General features: G+C 39.0%; 1 protein-coding gene across 7 annotated transcripts in view; it reads left to right on the forward strand.

Annotated features, from left to right (window-relative positions):
- Positions 1 to 15,343, forward strand: part of TNIK (TRAF2 and NCK interacting kinase) — a 433,418-nt gene that overhangs the window by 361,863 nt on the left and 56,212 nt on the right. For all 7 annotated transcript variants that reach the window (XM_037840750.1, XM_037840775.1, XM_037840728.1 and 4 more), the window contains 2 exons: positions 5,423 to 5,586; positions 14,696 to 14,793. In XM_037840750.1, coding sequence (XP_037696678.1) covers positions 5,423 to 5,586; positions 14,696 to 14,793 — 262 coding nt within the window. The remainder of the gene's footprint in view (positions 1 to 5,422; positions 5,587 to 14,695; positions 14,794 to 15,343) is intronic.

Raw genomic sequence — 15,343 nt, forward strand, 5'->3', positions numbered from 1 at the left:
TACCCCTGAATGAAAGACTCTTGAGTTAAAATGGGTAGTAAGCAAGGGTGTGCCAGTAATATGAGGGAAAAAGTAAGGCTTTACTGTTTGGAAGAGGCTTCCTTCTCCCAGAAGCCTCCATCTCCCTGTCACTTCACTCTTCCCTGTCTACACACAAAATTCCAGATCAGAAAGAACCCCAAAGAGAGCTGTTTTTAAAAAGTTCCAGGTTCAAGCAGGTACACTTTGTGCTAGCAACATTTGTTCAGAAAGTGTCATTGGGCGACCCCTGTGGTTCTCCGCCTTCTGCATGATTACAGGTGATTTATCATTTATTCTTTCATTTAATTAACACATTTGGAGCATATATATATATATATATATATATATATATATACATACATACACATACACACACACACATACACATATATACACACACACACACATACATATGGTACTGTTCTAAGTGCATTACAATTGTTAAAATAATGTAACCACGTAACATCTCTGAGGTAGTGGCTATCATCACCCCCATTTTGTAGATGGGGAAACTGAAATATAAGAAAGTAAATCGCCCAAGGTGACAAACTTAGTAAGTGGTAGCCAAGATTTGAACCCTGGTGGCCTTGCACTAAAGTCTGCACTTTTTAGTGTCATGCTTTCCTAATCTGTTTAGTTGTGACACTGCTGTCATTGCTGCCTCGTTTTCCCAAGGGGAAGGAGACCCTTGATTCTTCTACTGACAGGGTACCATTTTGCCTTCACCTAGATCATGGGATGATTTACTGAGTTTGTTAACAGCTCCTCTTAATCTTATGCTTATTGATTCTTATCTTGTGATATTCACTACCTTTTAAAGGTTTTTGTCCCCAAGGATATGTTTATGCCCCGAACACTCTCTCACTCAAGGTGGAATTTGTATCATCTCACACTTTTGATGGCTCCCCTCCTAGACAGTTAAGGTCTGAGTGATAACACAGTCACCTGATCCCAGGAAGCCCTTCTCATGCAGGTGCAGCAGGGCCCTGCTCAAGCCGCAAGATTAATGGGCTCTCTGTATTCCTAAATATCTGATGCTTTCAAGGTGATCAATTGAGTTTAAACAAGATTTGATTTGTTTAAAAAAAAAAAAAAAACTAATAAAAAATTTGATTTGTTCATTTTTTTTTAAATACTATGTAAAGAAAATCTTCCAGGCACTTTAATATTTAACCTTGCTTCATGTGTTCTTTTAAAGCAAATTAAAATTTGATCAAACAAGTACATTTAGAATATGAAAAGATTTAAATTAAGCCAGAAACATCCAGTCAAAACCCAATGGCTAGGTGCTTAATTTCAAAAAATAATTCTCTGTCTCATCCCCAAACTCTTCTTATGGTGTACTTGTTCTCATTGGCTGTGTCATCAAAGCACAAAGTAAAGTGAATTTTGGCAGTCAGCCACTTAATTAAGGACTTGGCCCAAGTATTTGGGCCAAGAAATCACTTTGTAATCCTAATTTTCTGGTTTGATTTTTTTTTTAAATATGATTTAAGCAAATGGAGTAATTGCCATATTTTCACTTTACAGTGTGTACATGATGGCAAATGTCTGAATTAAAAGTTAGCAGTTCAAGATATCTGTTTGGTTGTTTTCAACTTTTTACGCATTTGGATCTGGGTAGCTCAGTTAATATGTAAACAAGGTAAATCTATAATTTCATGGAATTCTCCTGAAATTGACCCTCTCTCAGAACACTAATCTCAGACCCCTTGACCCCAAGGCCAGACCATATTGCTACATAATGAGGAAGAGAAAAATGTAAACAGTATGACGTGTTCTCAAAATAGCTGTGTTCTACTAAAAATAAGGTAGAAAACTCATTGGAAAGTTTCACCTATTTCTATGTGTGGTTATATAGAAACTAAAAACTCTTTTCAATCTCCAGCAGCAAAAATAGCAACCCATTAAAGTCTGCACCCATGCTGGTTAGCTTCAGTGGGAGGATATGCATTAACAAGTCCCAGGTCAGGGATTTAATGCCCATGGGATCCAATTACCTTCACACAAAAGGGACCCAGAGCCCAGGCAGAAATGCCTGCTCACCCTAGCTGTTTCTGCTAATGCCAGGCTCCTCTTGCCAGGACAGCCCTTGTCCAAGCCTCATCATCTAATGCGGAGGCGGCCTCCTAACTGATCTGCCTGTCCCCTTCCTGGACAGTCATAAGCCCACCATGGGAGGTACACATTCTTCAGCCCGGCTCTAAAGGCCCTTGCTGCAGAACACAGCCCTTCTGTTCTGATCATCCCACTCTCCCGGTATTTCACACTAACACAGACCTGGTACTCCAAGCTGGCTGGCCTCCTCTCAACATCAGTGCATACCTGGAAAACCCCAGCTGCTGTGTCTTTGCTCAGACCCAACACCCAGCCTTTCTGCTCACCTCTGCCAGGCCCAAACAAGTCCTGCTTGCTTCCTAACCCTGTCCTTCACTACTCCCAGCTGCATTCATTGTTCCCGAAACTCCAGCAGAACTTTAGTCTTTCACACACAACCACAGAGCTTTGCCTGGTTCGCTATTGTCTACACCATGCAGCTCTCATCTCCACAGTTATGCCCTGTGTCCCACGCTTCTCCTCCATCCCTCATATTGGTCCAGTGAGTGTCACAAAGTAGGTGCTTAATGAAGAGTTTTTGGTTAAATAATCAAGGGATAGCTACATTGGAGCAAGGAGCTGGATCCTGCTAGAACATCACTATGAGGGAAAAAACCAAGAACATCTGTCCAAGCCTTCGGCTCAATAGGGTTTTTTAGTACAAAGAACACCACATTAACATTCCACCAAATGGGAGGAAGCACCAAGCTACCAAGTATGCCCATCACTCTTATTCTGCAATGCGTCTGGCTAACAATACATATTTTAGCAAAAATATTTTTGGAATTATTAATTATACATCATAATCCCTGATCACTACAATTTAACAAAAGGCAGAGAGGGAGAATTCACTTTTGGGGGAACTAAAGAGGATATGAGAATTTCTTTATAAGAAATGAAAAATTTGAATTGTAGATTATTTTGAAAGGGTTGCATATTTATCATTTTAGGTATTCTCCAAATCAAGGGAATTTCCAGAGTGGATCCAAATCTGTTTCAATTAATTAAATGCAAACAACTTTCATGAAAATAGTTTACTAGACAAAGGAATGCCAGTAAATATCAAGAATGTTTCAAGTTTTCCTTAAGTTTACCAAAAATCACTTCCAAAGTTGATTTTATGTTGGGTTGACTCAGCAACCACTTTACCATAAACACTGCAAAGATAAGTATTGCCAAGAATGGTACATTTATATGATCAAGATTAATAAATTATGAGGACATTTATTTTTACATGTGATATTTTCCAAAGTCACCAGCCATGTCTTCTGATAACCAATGTTTAAGAATTTCTATAACTCAACCAAGTGTTCTTGGCAGAATCATTATCACACAGCAAGATTCTCTTGTTTTCAAGAAGAAACTGCTAGGTTTAGTGTCTGCTGTAAGGATGCCATTTTTGTGGCCAGGTTGTATGATAACACTGCAGGTGTCTCTAGGGAAGGGGCTATATCATTTTCATATTTATGTATGAAACAGCTAACGCCTAACACAGCACAGCATGCATGGTACTTGCTTGATGCTCTTGAACCAGACAGAGTACAATTAAAGCATGAAATTACATTTTAATATGATCTCTCACTGCATTAAAATCATAGCATTATGGTGACTATTATTAGAGATGAGAAATTCTGTTTGGAGGACATGGAGGGAACCTCGGTTGGATCAGCTTCTCTCCCTCGGCAGCTGGGTGGCAATAGATGTGGGCTTTGAATTTCAAGTCTCACTAAATAATCCATGTCCAGCAATGTGCATATCTCAAGGAAAAATGAAAATGTCTATGAGTTATAAATTAAAAGGAAAGCACTTCATAGAAGCTTTGAGAATGCTCCTTATTTTTTTTTTTTTTTTTACAAAATCATAAAAACCTCAGCAACTGCCTCTCACCACCGCCGCCATTCTCTTTTTTTGCTGGCCTAGCTCCATGTCGTCATTCAGGTGTCACCTTAGATATCTCCACAGCGTCCCTGACCACCTCAAGTGGCCCCCTGTCCCCACAGCCCCCTGTGCACATTGGCTATGTGTCTGGCTAAGCTTCCAGAGAGCAGGAGTTGTCTCCTGTTCATCACTGTATCCCAAATGCCTGAGCCAGTGCCTGGCATAGAGCAAATGAATGAATGAGTGAGTACTGCTATTTTAGGGCAAGATAGCAAGACTATCTTTATAATACAATAAGGTCTTATAAAAAGTGGGAGCTAGCAGCCTGCCAACGAACTAATTTGTTCTTGAATTACAACTTAATGATTATCAAAAACGTATGCCTTCCTTTGGTAATGTCTTAAGTATGTAAAGACTTCTGCAAGAAAACAATTAAAAATGCAATGGCTGTACTAGCTGTATGAACATAGGACATGACTAAGCAATTCATAGGAGAGGAATTATAAATGGCAAATAACATGAATAAAAAAACACTAACTCAATAGTAATTTTTTAAAACTGCCCTGAAACAAGATAATTATTTTTCACAAATTAGCAAACTATTCATAATAATGCCTGATGAATATTCAGTAAGATGGGCTACTTCATACATTTCAGTGGAAATTGGTAATACCTTTATACACACACTCATGTGTCCCAGTTTATGCCCTTTCAACTCAAGAATTCCAATTCTAGGAATCTATCCTAAGAAAATAGAGATGTGGTAGGGTATTTGTATGCATGTAGATGGTCGTTTCACTACAACATATTAGAGCCCTCAGTATATTAGAAGCAGTTCAATATTTTAAAATAGAGGAATAGTGAAGCTAATTCATCTATATAATGGATAATTATTATTCAGCCATCAGAAAATGCTCACAATGCAGTGATAAAGGGGGAAAAGGCAAGATGCAAAACTGAATATAGAGTATGATTCCATATATTCAAAAGAAAAAAGACTAGAAAGTAATATACCAAATATGAAGTATGGTTGACTATCTCCTGGTTCAGTGATTATAGGTATTGTTTCCTTACTTTGACCATTTAATATTTTTAAAAATTTTTTACAATGAGCACTGGAAGCAAAAGGTTTTTTGTTGTTTTTTTTTTTTTTTAAAAAAAGGCTCCCTTTGAAGAGTCATCATTTCAGAACTAATACTTTTAATGCAATGGCCCAAGAATAGGGTGAAGAATACATGCCATCCAGATCCGGTTTCTGGCCAGGAGCTCCATGTAGGAAGATATGTCTTTTGTGCCCCTTCAGGGCCGAGGTCGCATCAGTTGTCTCACTGCCCCTTTGCACTGAGGGCGGAGACTGGATTGTGCTTGCGTCTACCACTTGACAAGGTCTTGAGGGTGTAATCACTGCGTTCTGCCCTCCGTGCAGCAACCCCGATCTCCGGAGAACCGAGCCTGTCTTGGAGAGCCCCTTGCAGAGAACCAGCAGCGGCAGTTCCTCCAGCTCGAGCACCCCCAGCTCCCAACCCAGCTCCCAAGGAGGCTCCCAGCCCGGCTCGCAAGCGGGTTCCAGCGAACGAACCAGAGTTCGAGGTAAAGCTGTCCTCCTTCTTAAAGGCAGTGTTGCCTGGGGAGGAGAGCCCTGGACAGCTAGGGAGTCAGGTGACTTCCTGACTTCTGGTCCTGGTGTGGCCACCAGGTAGGCGGCACTGGAGAAGCCCCTTAACCTAGTCTCAGCCTCTGTCTCCTGAGGGACTGGGCCACCATCCCCAACTCTGTCCTTCCTCTTCACAGATCCCAGTTTATTCAGGGCAGAATAATAGCATCACAGAATATTGGTTTCATTTGAAAATATAATCACTTACCAGTCACCTGAATTTCCATTCCCATTGTATTGCCTGGTTAGTTCACAACATGCCATTAGTCCCTTTTAGTATTTTAGTACTTTAGTATTTAGTATACTAGTTCATAGTATTAGTGTGACATTTGATAAAGACGAACAGAATAAATAGACTTGAAGGAAGAAAAATCTTTGACTTTAAAAAAGATATATTTGACTCTTCTAGTTACCCCTGCTAGAGAGGTAAAAATTAACCTCTCTAAATATTTCAGTCAAGTCATTCATTATTGTTTAGGTTTCATTAATGAGGAAGCCTGTGGAAAACATTAATATTGTCCAGCTAATTATACATAACATGTCATTTCCAGATAATCAAAATTCACTCTTTCTGAATTACCTTAATCAGAGGATACTTTTGCATCCAAATGATACAAGACCAGAATTTTTTAAAGTGCCACTTGATAAATATTAATTTACTTTCAAATTATTCTTCCTGATGAAAATCAGCCTCCTCATTAGATACAACTGTAGTTTACTTCCTAATGTCCTAAGATTTTAAATAAGTGCCATCACTGTCTGTCCATTTTGAAAAAGTTGGCATCTGAACTGTGATACTCCTTTCTCTGAATTGGGATGTGAGACTGGCCCATGGTGGCCCTCGTATGCGTCTTTCTGACATCAGGGGCACAGCTCAGAGTTTTGCATGCCTTTGTTGCCTTGATCCAAATAAGTACATTTTTTAATTTAGAAAACTGCCATTCCCTTATCTTCTGTTTTCTATTCATAAGCAACTTAATATCCTTGTTAGAGTAAATGTTAAAGCAACCCAAACTCATGCATTTCATCTTAATTCTCTGATCTATGGATTAGTTCCAGTTTAAATTTTTTTTTTAAAGTAACAGAAGCAATTTAATAATCATCAGGAGGACATTGTGTATAATTACACGTAAATACAATTTAAGATCTCAATGAAAGGACTGATCATTCTTTCCAAAGTGAATATAATTTACAAAATGAATGAAATAGTAAATAAAGGGAGAAATGATGAGGATGGTATCAACAAATTTTCCTTGTTGTTTTTTTTTTTAACTTTTTTTTAAATCAACTGTATGAAAAAATAAAAAAATAATAAAAATAATTAAAAAAAATACAATAAAAGAACATTTCAAAGAGACCGTAACAAGGGAGTAAGAAAAAGACAACTAACCTAAGATAACTACTTTACTTCCAACATGTTCCTACTCTACCCCAAGAAAGTTGCCTAATATAGCAACATTTCTGTGAACCTGTTCCTATTATACCCATCAGAAATTAACAGACCATAGTCATTCCTGGGCATTCCCAGAATGTTAAATTTACCCATGATAGCTTATATGTTCTTACATTATTGTTCCCCCTTCCTTAATTGCTCTCTATTGCTAGTTCCCCTACATGCTACATTATAAACCATTTGTTTTACATTTTTCAAAGTTCACATTAGTGGTAGCATATAGTATTTCTGTTTTTGTGTCTGGCTTATTTCACTCAGCATTATGTCGTCAAGGTTCATCCATGTTGTCATATGTTTCACTAGATCGTTCCTTCTTACTGCCGTGTAGTATTCCATCATGTGTATATACCATATTTTATTTATCCACTCATCTGTTGACGGACATTTGGGTTGTTTCCATCTCTTGGCAATTGTGAATAATGCTGCTATGAACATTGGTATGCAGATACCTGTTCATGTCACTGCTTTCCAATCTTCCGGGTATATACCGAGAAGTGCAATCGCTGGGTCGAATGGTAACTCTATATCTAGTTTTGTAAGGAACCGCCAGACTGACTTCCAGAGTGGCTGAACCATTATACAGTCCCACCAACAATGAATAAGAGTTCCAATTTCTCCACATCCCCTCCAGCATTTGTAGTTTCCTGTTTGTTTAATGGCAGCCATTCTAATCGATGTGAGATGGTATCTCATTGTGGTCTTAATTACCATCTCTTTAATAGCTAGTGAAGCTGAACATTTTTTCATGTGTTTCTTGGCCATTTGTATTTCCTCTTCAGAGAACTGTCTTTTCATATCTTTTGCCCATTTTATAATTGGGCTGTCTGTACTATTGTCGTTGAGTTGTAGGATTTCTTTATATATGCAAGATATCAGTCTTTTGTCAGATACATGGTTTCCAAAAATTTTCCCATTGAGTTGGCTGCCTCTTTACCTTTTTGACAAATTCCTTTGAGGTACAGAAACTTCTAAGCTTGAGGAGTTCCCATTTATCTATTTTTTCTTTTGTTGCTTGTGCTTTGGGTGTAAAGTCTAGGAAGTGTCCGCCTAATACAAGGTCTTGAAGATGTTTTCCTACATTTTCTTCTAGGAGTTTTATGGTACTTTCTTTTATATTGAGATCTTTGGTCCATTTTGAGTTAATTTTTGTGTAGGGGGTGAGGTAGGGGTCCTCTTTCATTCTTTTGGATATGGATATCCAACTCTCCCAGCCCCATTTGTTGAAAAGACTATTATGACCCAGTTCAGTGACTTTGGGGGCCTTATCAAAAATCAGTCAGCCATAGATCTGTGAGTCTATCTCCGAATTCTCAATTCAATTCCATTGATCTATATGTCTGTCTTTGTGCCACTACCATGCTGTTTTGACAACTATGGCTTTATAATAAGCTTCAAAGTTGGGGAATGTAAGCCCTCCCACTTCGTTTTTCTTTTTTAGAGTGTCTTTAGCAATTCGAGGCATCTTCCTTTTCCAAATAAATTTGATAACTAGCTTTTCCAAGTGTGCAAAGTAGGTTGTTGGAATTTTGATTGGGATTGCATTGAATCTGTAGATGAGTTTGGGTAGAATTGACATCTTAATGACATTTAGCCTTCCTATCCATGAACGTGGAATATTTTTCCATCTTTTAAGTTCCCCTTCCATTTCTTTTAGTAGAGTTATGTAGTTTTCTTTGTATAGGTCTTTTACATCTTTGATTAAGTTTATTCCTAGGTACTTGATTTTTTTAGTTGCTATTGAAAATGGTATCTTTTTCTTGAGTGGCTCTTCAGTTTGTTCATTTCTAGCATATAGAAACATTACTGACTTATGTGCATTAATCTTATATGCCGCTACTTTGCTAAATTTGTTTATTAGCTCTAGTAGCTGTATCATCGATTTCTCAGGGTTTTCCAGATATAAGATCATATCATCTGCAAACAATGACAGTTTTACTTCTTTTCCAATTTGGATGCCTTTTATTTCTTTGTCTTGCCGGATTGCCCTGGCTAGCACTTCCAGCACAATGTTGAATAACAGTGGTGACAGCGGGCATCCTTGTCTTGTTCCTGATCTTAGAGGGAAGGCTTTCAGCCTCTCACCATTGAGTACTGTGCTGGCTGTGGGTTTTTCATATATGCTCTTTATCATGTTGAGGAAGTTTCCTTCAATTCCTACTTTTTGAAGTGTTTTTTTCAAAAACAGCTGTTGGATTTTGTCAAATGCTTTTTCAGCATCTATTGAGATGATCAATTGATTTTTCCCTTTCGAATTGTTAATGTGTTGTAATACGTTGATTGATTTTCTTATGTTGAACCATCCTTGCATGCCTGGAATGAACCCCACTTGGTCATGGTGTATGATTTTTTTAATGTGCTTTTGGATTCGATTTGCAAGTATTTTGTTGAGGATTTTTGCATCATATTCATTAGGGAGATTGGCCGGTAGTTTTCCTTTTTTGTAGCATCTTTGCCTGGTTTTGGTATTAGATTGATGTTAGCTTCATAAAATGAGTTAGGTAGTGTTCCATTTTCTTCAATGTTTTGAAAGAGTTTGAGTAAGATTGGTGTCAGTTCTTTCTGGAAAGTTTGGTAGAATTCCCCTGTGAAGCCATCTGGCCCTGGGCATTTATTTGTGGGAAGATTTTTGATGACTGATTGGATCTCTTTGCTTGTGATGGGTTGATTGAGGTCTTCTGTTTCTTCTCTGGTCAGTCTATGTGGTTCATATGTTTCCAGGAAATTTTCCATTTCCTCTACATTATTCAGTTTGTTGCCATACAGTTGTTCATAGTATCCTCATAATTTTTTTAATTTCTTCGGGATCTGCAGTTATGTCACCTTTTTCATTCATTATTTTGTTTATATGGTTCTTCTCTCTTTTTGATTTTGTCATTCTAGCTAGGGGCTTGTCAATCTTGTTGATCTTCTCAAACAACCAACTTTTGGTGATATTTTTCCTCTCTATTGTTTTTTTGTTCTCTATGTCATTTATTTCTGCTTTAATCCTTGTTATTTCTTTTCTTCTACTTGGTTTAGGACTGGTTTGCTGTTCATTTTCTAGCTTCTTCACTTGATCCATTAGTTCTTTGATTTTGGCTCTTTCTTCCTTTTTAATATATGCGTTTAGTGCTAAAAATTTCCTCCTCAGTACTGCTTTTGCTGCATCCCATAGATTTTGGTATGTTGTGTTCTCATTTTCATTTGTCTCTATATATTTAGCAATTTCTCTTGCTATTTCTTCTTTAACCCACTGATTGTTTAGGAGTGTGTTGTTTAACCTCCAAGTATTTGTGAATTTTCTAAGTCTCTGATGGTTATTGACTTCTAATTGTATTCCATTGTGGTCGGAGAATATGCTTTGAATAATTTCAATCTTTTTAAATTTATTGAGCCTTGTTTTATGTCCCAGCATATGATCTGTTCTGGAGAAAGTTTTGTGAGCACTAGAGAAGAATGTGTATCCTGGTGATTTGGGATGTAATGTTCTATATATGTCTGTTAAATCTAATTCATTTATCAGATTGTTTAGGTTTTCAATTTCCTTATTGGTCTGCTGTCTGGTTGACCTATCTATAGGAGAGAGTGATGTGTTGAAGTCTCCCACAATTATTGTGGAAACGTCGGTTGCTTCCTTTAGTTTTGCCAGTGTTTCTCTCATGTATTTTGTGGCGCCTTGATTGGGTGCATAAACATTTATGATTGTTATTTCTTCTTGTTGAATTGCCCCTTTTATTAGTATGTAGTGACCTTCTTTGTCTCTCAAAACATCCCTGCATTTAAAGTCTGTTTTATCTGAAATTAACATTGCTATACCTGCTTTCTTTTGGCTGTAGCTTGCATGAAATATTTTTTTCTATCCTTTCACTTTCAATTTCTTTGTGTCCCTTTGTCTAAGATGAGTCTCTTGTATGCAACATATTGATGGTTCATTTTTTTTAATCCATTCTGCGAATCTATATCTTTTAATTGGGGAGTTTAATCCATTTACATTCAACGTTATAACCGTGAGGCATTTGTTGAGTCAGCCATCTTATCCTTTGGTTTATGTTTGTCATATATATTTTTCCCCTCTCTCTGTTAATATCCTTTAATGTACTCATACCGAATCTCTTTAGTACTGAACCTTTCTCCAAGTCTCTCTGTCCTTTCTTTGTTTCTCTGTCTGTAGAGCTCCCTTTAGTATCTCAAGTAGGGCAGGTCTCTTGTTAGCAAATTCTCTCAGCATTTGTTTGTCTGTGAAAAATTTAAGCTCTCCCTCAAATTTGAAGGAGAGCTTTGCTGGATAAAGTATTCTTGGTTGAAAATTTTTCTCACTCAGAATTTTAAATTTTATCATGCCACTGCCTTCTTGCCTCCATGGTGGCTGCTGAGTAGTCACTACTTAGTCTTATGCTGTTTCCTTTGTATGTGGTGAATTGCTTTTCTCTTGCTGCTTTCAGAACTTGCTCCTTCTCTTCCGTATTTGACAATGTGATCAGAATATGTCTCGGAGTGGGTTTATTTGGATTTATTCTATTTGGAATTCGCTGGGCATTTATGATTTGTGTATTTATGTTGTTTAGAAGATTTGGGAAGTTTTCCCAACAATTTCTTTGAATACTGCTCCTAGACCTTTACCCTTTTCTTCCCCTTCTGGAACACCAATGAGTCTTATATTCGGATGTTTTATATTATCTATCATATCCCTGAGGTCCATTTCGATTTTTTCTATTTTTTCCCCATTCTTTCTTTTCTGCTTTCATTTTCCGTTCTGTCATCTTCCAGGTCACTGATTTGTTGTTCAACTTCCTCTAGTCTTGTACTATGAGTATCCAGAATCTTTTTAATTTGGTCAACAGTTTCTTTAATTTCTATAAGATCATCTATTTTTTAATTTAGTCTTGCAATGTCTTCTTTATGCTCTTCTAGGGTCTTCTTGATATCCTTTGTATCCCATACTATGGCCTCATTGTTCATCTTTAGTTCTTTGATTAGTTGCTCTATGTACTTTGTCTCTTCTGATCTTTTGATTTGGGTGCTGGGCTTGGGTTATCCATATCATCTGGTTTTTTCATGTGCTTTATAATTTTCTGTTGTTTTTGGCCTCTTGGCATTTGATGAACTTGATAGGGTTCTTTTAGGATTTGTAGACCAATTGAAGTCCTTATCTCTAATTTATCAAATCTACAGCTTCATGAAGTACACTTTCTCTAACTAACCAGCAGGTGGCATCCACAAGCCACCTGTTCTCCACAAGCCAGTTCTCCCCTGATTTGCCTTTTTGGTGAGTGGGGGAGTGAGTCTTGTGGGGTCCAATTGGTGTATCAAGCTTGCAGTGTAGTTGGTGTTGCCCGCCCTGTATATGGGGCGTGTGTCTGGGCGGTCAGGGAAGGGTAGTGGCTCTAACAATGAAATCTCCATGGTGTTCCTGGAGTTTTAAAGCTGCTGCAATAGTCTAATCCTTCAGTTCAGTCCTGCCACAGTTTGTCTCTGCCACTGACCCACAAGTCCTTGGTATTGGCGTATGGCTCCTGAGACTTGCAAGTGGGTCCCTCTTCCAGGTCGTGCACCCCCTGGTCCTCTGTTGAGGGATGACTGTGCTATGTCACAGGTGAGTGTCGTCCCCCCAGGGTGGTTCTGGGCTGCGGGGCTGTGTAGGGAGGCTCCCAGTCTGCTGAAATGATGGCTGAATGGGGCTTTGTTAATTCGCACTGCTCCACCTTCCCAACTCTGGGACAACCAGCTGAGGGTGCAGGGAAGGCTAATGTCCACGCCCAGTTTTGTGGTGTGTGCATGTTATCTGAAGCACTTACATCACACTGGGTTGTCTGGGGCAGCTCTGGGCTATGGGGCTGGCGACGGGCAGGAGTGTTTCCTGTCCACCAGGATGATGGCTGTGAGCGGACACCCCCCTTTTCTTGGGAAGTTGTGGTGTTAGTGAGTTTTCTCAGCCACTGGATTATTGCCTTTTGTCTCAGAGCTCCCTTAGTTCTGCTCTTGTCTTGACCTGCCCAAATTGCAAGTCTTTGAGGCTTTCTGTATTGGGCTTCTTAGAGTAATTGTTTTAGAAGCAGAAAAAAAAAGGTGAAAAAAAAAAGGTAAAAAAAAAAAAAAAGAAAAGAAAAGCCCTCCTCGAAGATCTAATGGGTTGTTGAAATGGTAAGAGACAAAGCAATTAGGGTCATTAAGGAAAGGTCCAAGGGGCAGAGAGATCCGTTTTTCTTTGGGATTTGCATATGAGCCTCAGGGCCTGAGATCTGCCCTTCCCCTTTCTATGTTCACCAGAACTCCAAAAATCCTCCGCTTTTATTTTTGAGTTTTTCTTGCTGTTTTTTGCTATCCCTGTCTCCTCTCTGCTGGGCTGGCTGCTCTCAGATTCTCTGGTGTCTGGTCTCAGTCTATCTATGGTTGAAGTTTGGATCAGTAGAATGAGTTTTTGATAAGGGCTGCCACTGCAGTTCTCCCTTCTCCTTCCCAGCGCTGACGGCCCCTCCTACCATGGGACTGAGCCTGGCAGGGAGGAGTGCGGGTCCCCTGGCCACAAAAACTTACAGATTTCACTGATCTCAGCAGTTTGACATGTTCATGAGTGTTGTATGATGTATGCCCAAAGTCAAATTGCTCTGCGGTGTCCAGTCCACGCAGTTCCTGGCTTTCTACCTGCTTTCCTGGAGGAGTAACTAAAACATACAGCTCACCAATCTGCCATTTTGCCCCGCCCTCTCACCACTTTAATTTTTATCTTCTTTCATTTGGCCCCTTGTTCTCTGGCTACATGTGTTCTTGTCTCCCTGGTACATCATTGCGCAGGAAAAAATAGTTTAAAACAAAACAGGAAAATTGCTTCTTCTTTACCTATAGGGTCATCAAACAGGATGATTTTCCCCCTGTGGCTACTGGGGAGCCCTCCTCCATTCTTGCTCTGCACCTCTATTCTCCTGCCCTTGCCCTTGTCACCAACACCCTCCCGTATGTCCCCACCTCATTCTATCTTCCTTATAGGGTCCAAATATCCAGACAATCCCCATCCCCAATTTAAAAACCCTTCCACCAAATAGAATAAATTTGAGGTTTTTTCACAGAATTCCATCAAAATAACCTATCTTTATGGGTAAGTGATAAAGAAGAAACTAATCATGGAAACTTAATTTAGAAGCTGGTTAAGTATGACTGAGAATAGGGCTTTGAGAAATCAGACAGAATCCCTTATAATTTCACATGACCTTAGGCCACTTGTGTCATCTCTCTCAGCCTGTGTTCAGCTGTAAAATAGGAAAATCCTGCCATGTCATAGGGTTGGAGTCAGGATTACATGAGACAGCTGACAGAGAAAAAACATTTAGCACTATGCCTGACAAATAATAAGAAGAACCCAGTAAATGGTAGGGATGGTGGTTGCTACAGTTATTATTACTAGTGGCTTCCAGGTTATAAGCCTAAATGGTTTTGCCTGATTTTGTTTTCCTGAGCATTTGCTATTTTTTTTTGCTGTTGTACTTGAGGATTTGCCTAAGTGAACAGCTTGTCCACTAGGTAAAATCCTAAAGGATGACTCATCACAGAACTCCAGACCTTGAGCCAGCACTTTTTGACAGTCATCATTTTTCTTGGCCCCCTGCTTCTCCCTCTAGCCAACAGTCAGTCGGAAGGATCGCCTGTGCTTCCCCACGAGCCTTCCAAGGTGAAACCAGAGGAATCCAGGGACATTACCCGGCCCAGTCGACCAGCTGTGAGTGCTTTTCTCACTTACGAGTTTTGAACTCTTAATTTACCAGAGAATCCACTCTCAAGATAAAGCAATTGGGAATACACTCATTATTATGAAAACAACGACGACAACACTTGGATTGAGTAAGACAAATAGATGCTAGAAGGAGTCATACCTGATTAGGAAAGAGCCAAATCAATATTGGATTGCTTTTTCCTCCTGTTTTCTGCCCTTTGATGTTTTCCTGATCACTAGCCCTCCTTTAAAAAATAAAACAGAAGAGAAATAATTCATGTCATTCCATAATTTCTGCTCAGCAGCTTTGGCAAAAAGATGTTGAAACTAGCGGTTAAGGAGATTTGGGCATTATCTGTGGGTTTCTCTTATCTATTCTGTCCTTCCCCCTATATTATTTTCCATATGAATTAATCTTAACAGTTTTTCTGACACTTTTTCTGCCTCTAGGACCATATGACTATATTTTCTGGGCCAAAACCTGACAATCATGGTCTGGCAGGGGACTGACTGAAATTTGGCTCCATTGATAACATGACAAACCCGGAACAGTCTT

This window comes from Choloepus didactylus, chromosome 1 (assembly GCF_015220235.1).
Source record: "Choloepus didactylus isolate mChoDid1 chromosome 1, mChoDid1.pri, whole genome shotgun sequence".
In the NCBI taxonomy this organism is placed as follows: Eukaryota; Metazoa; Chordata; class Mammalia; order Pilosa; family Megalonychidae; genus Choloepus; species Choloepus didactylus.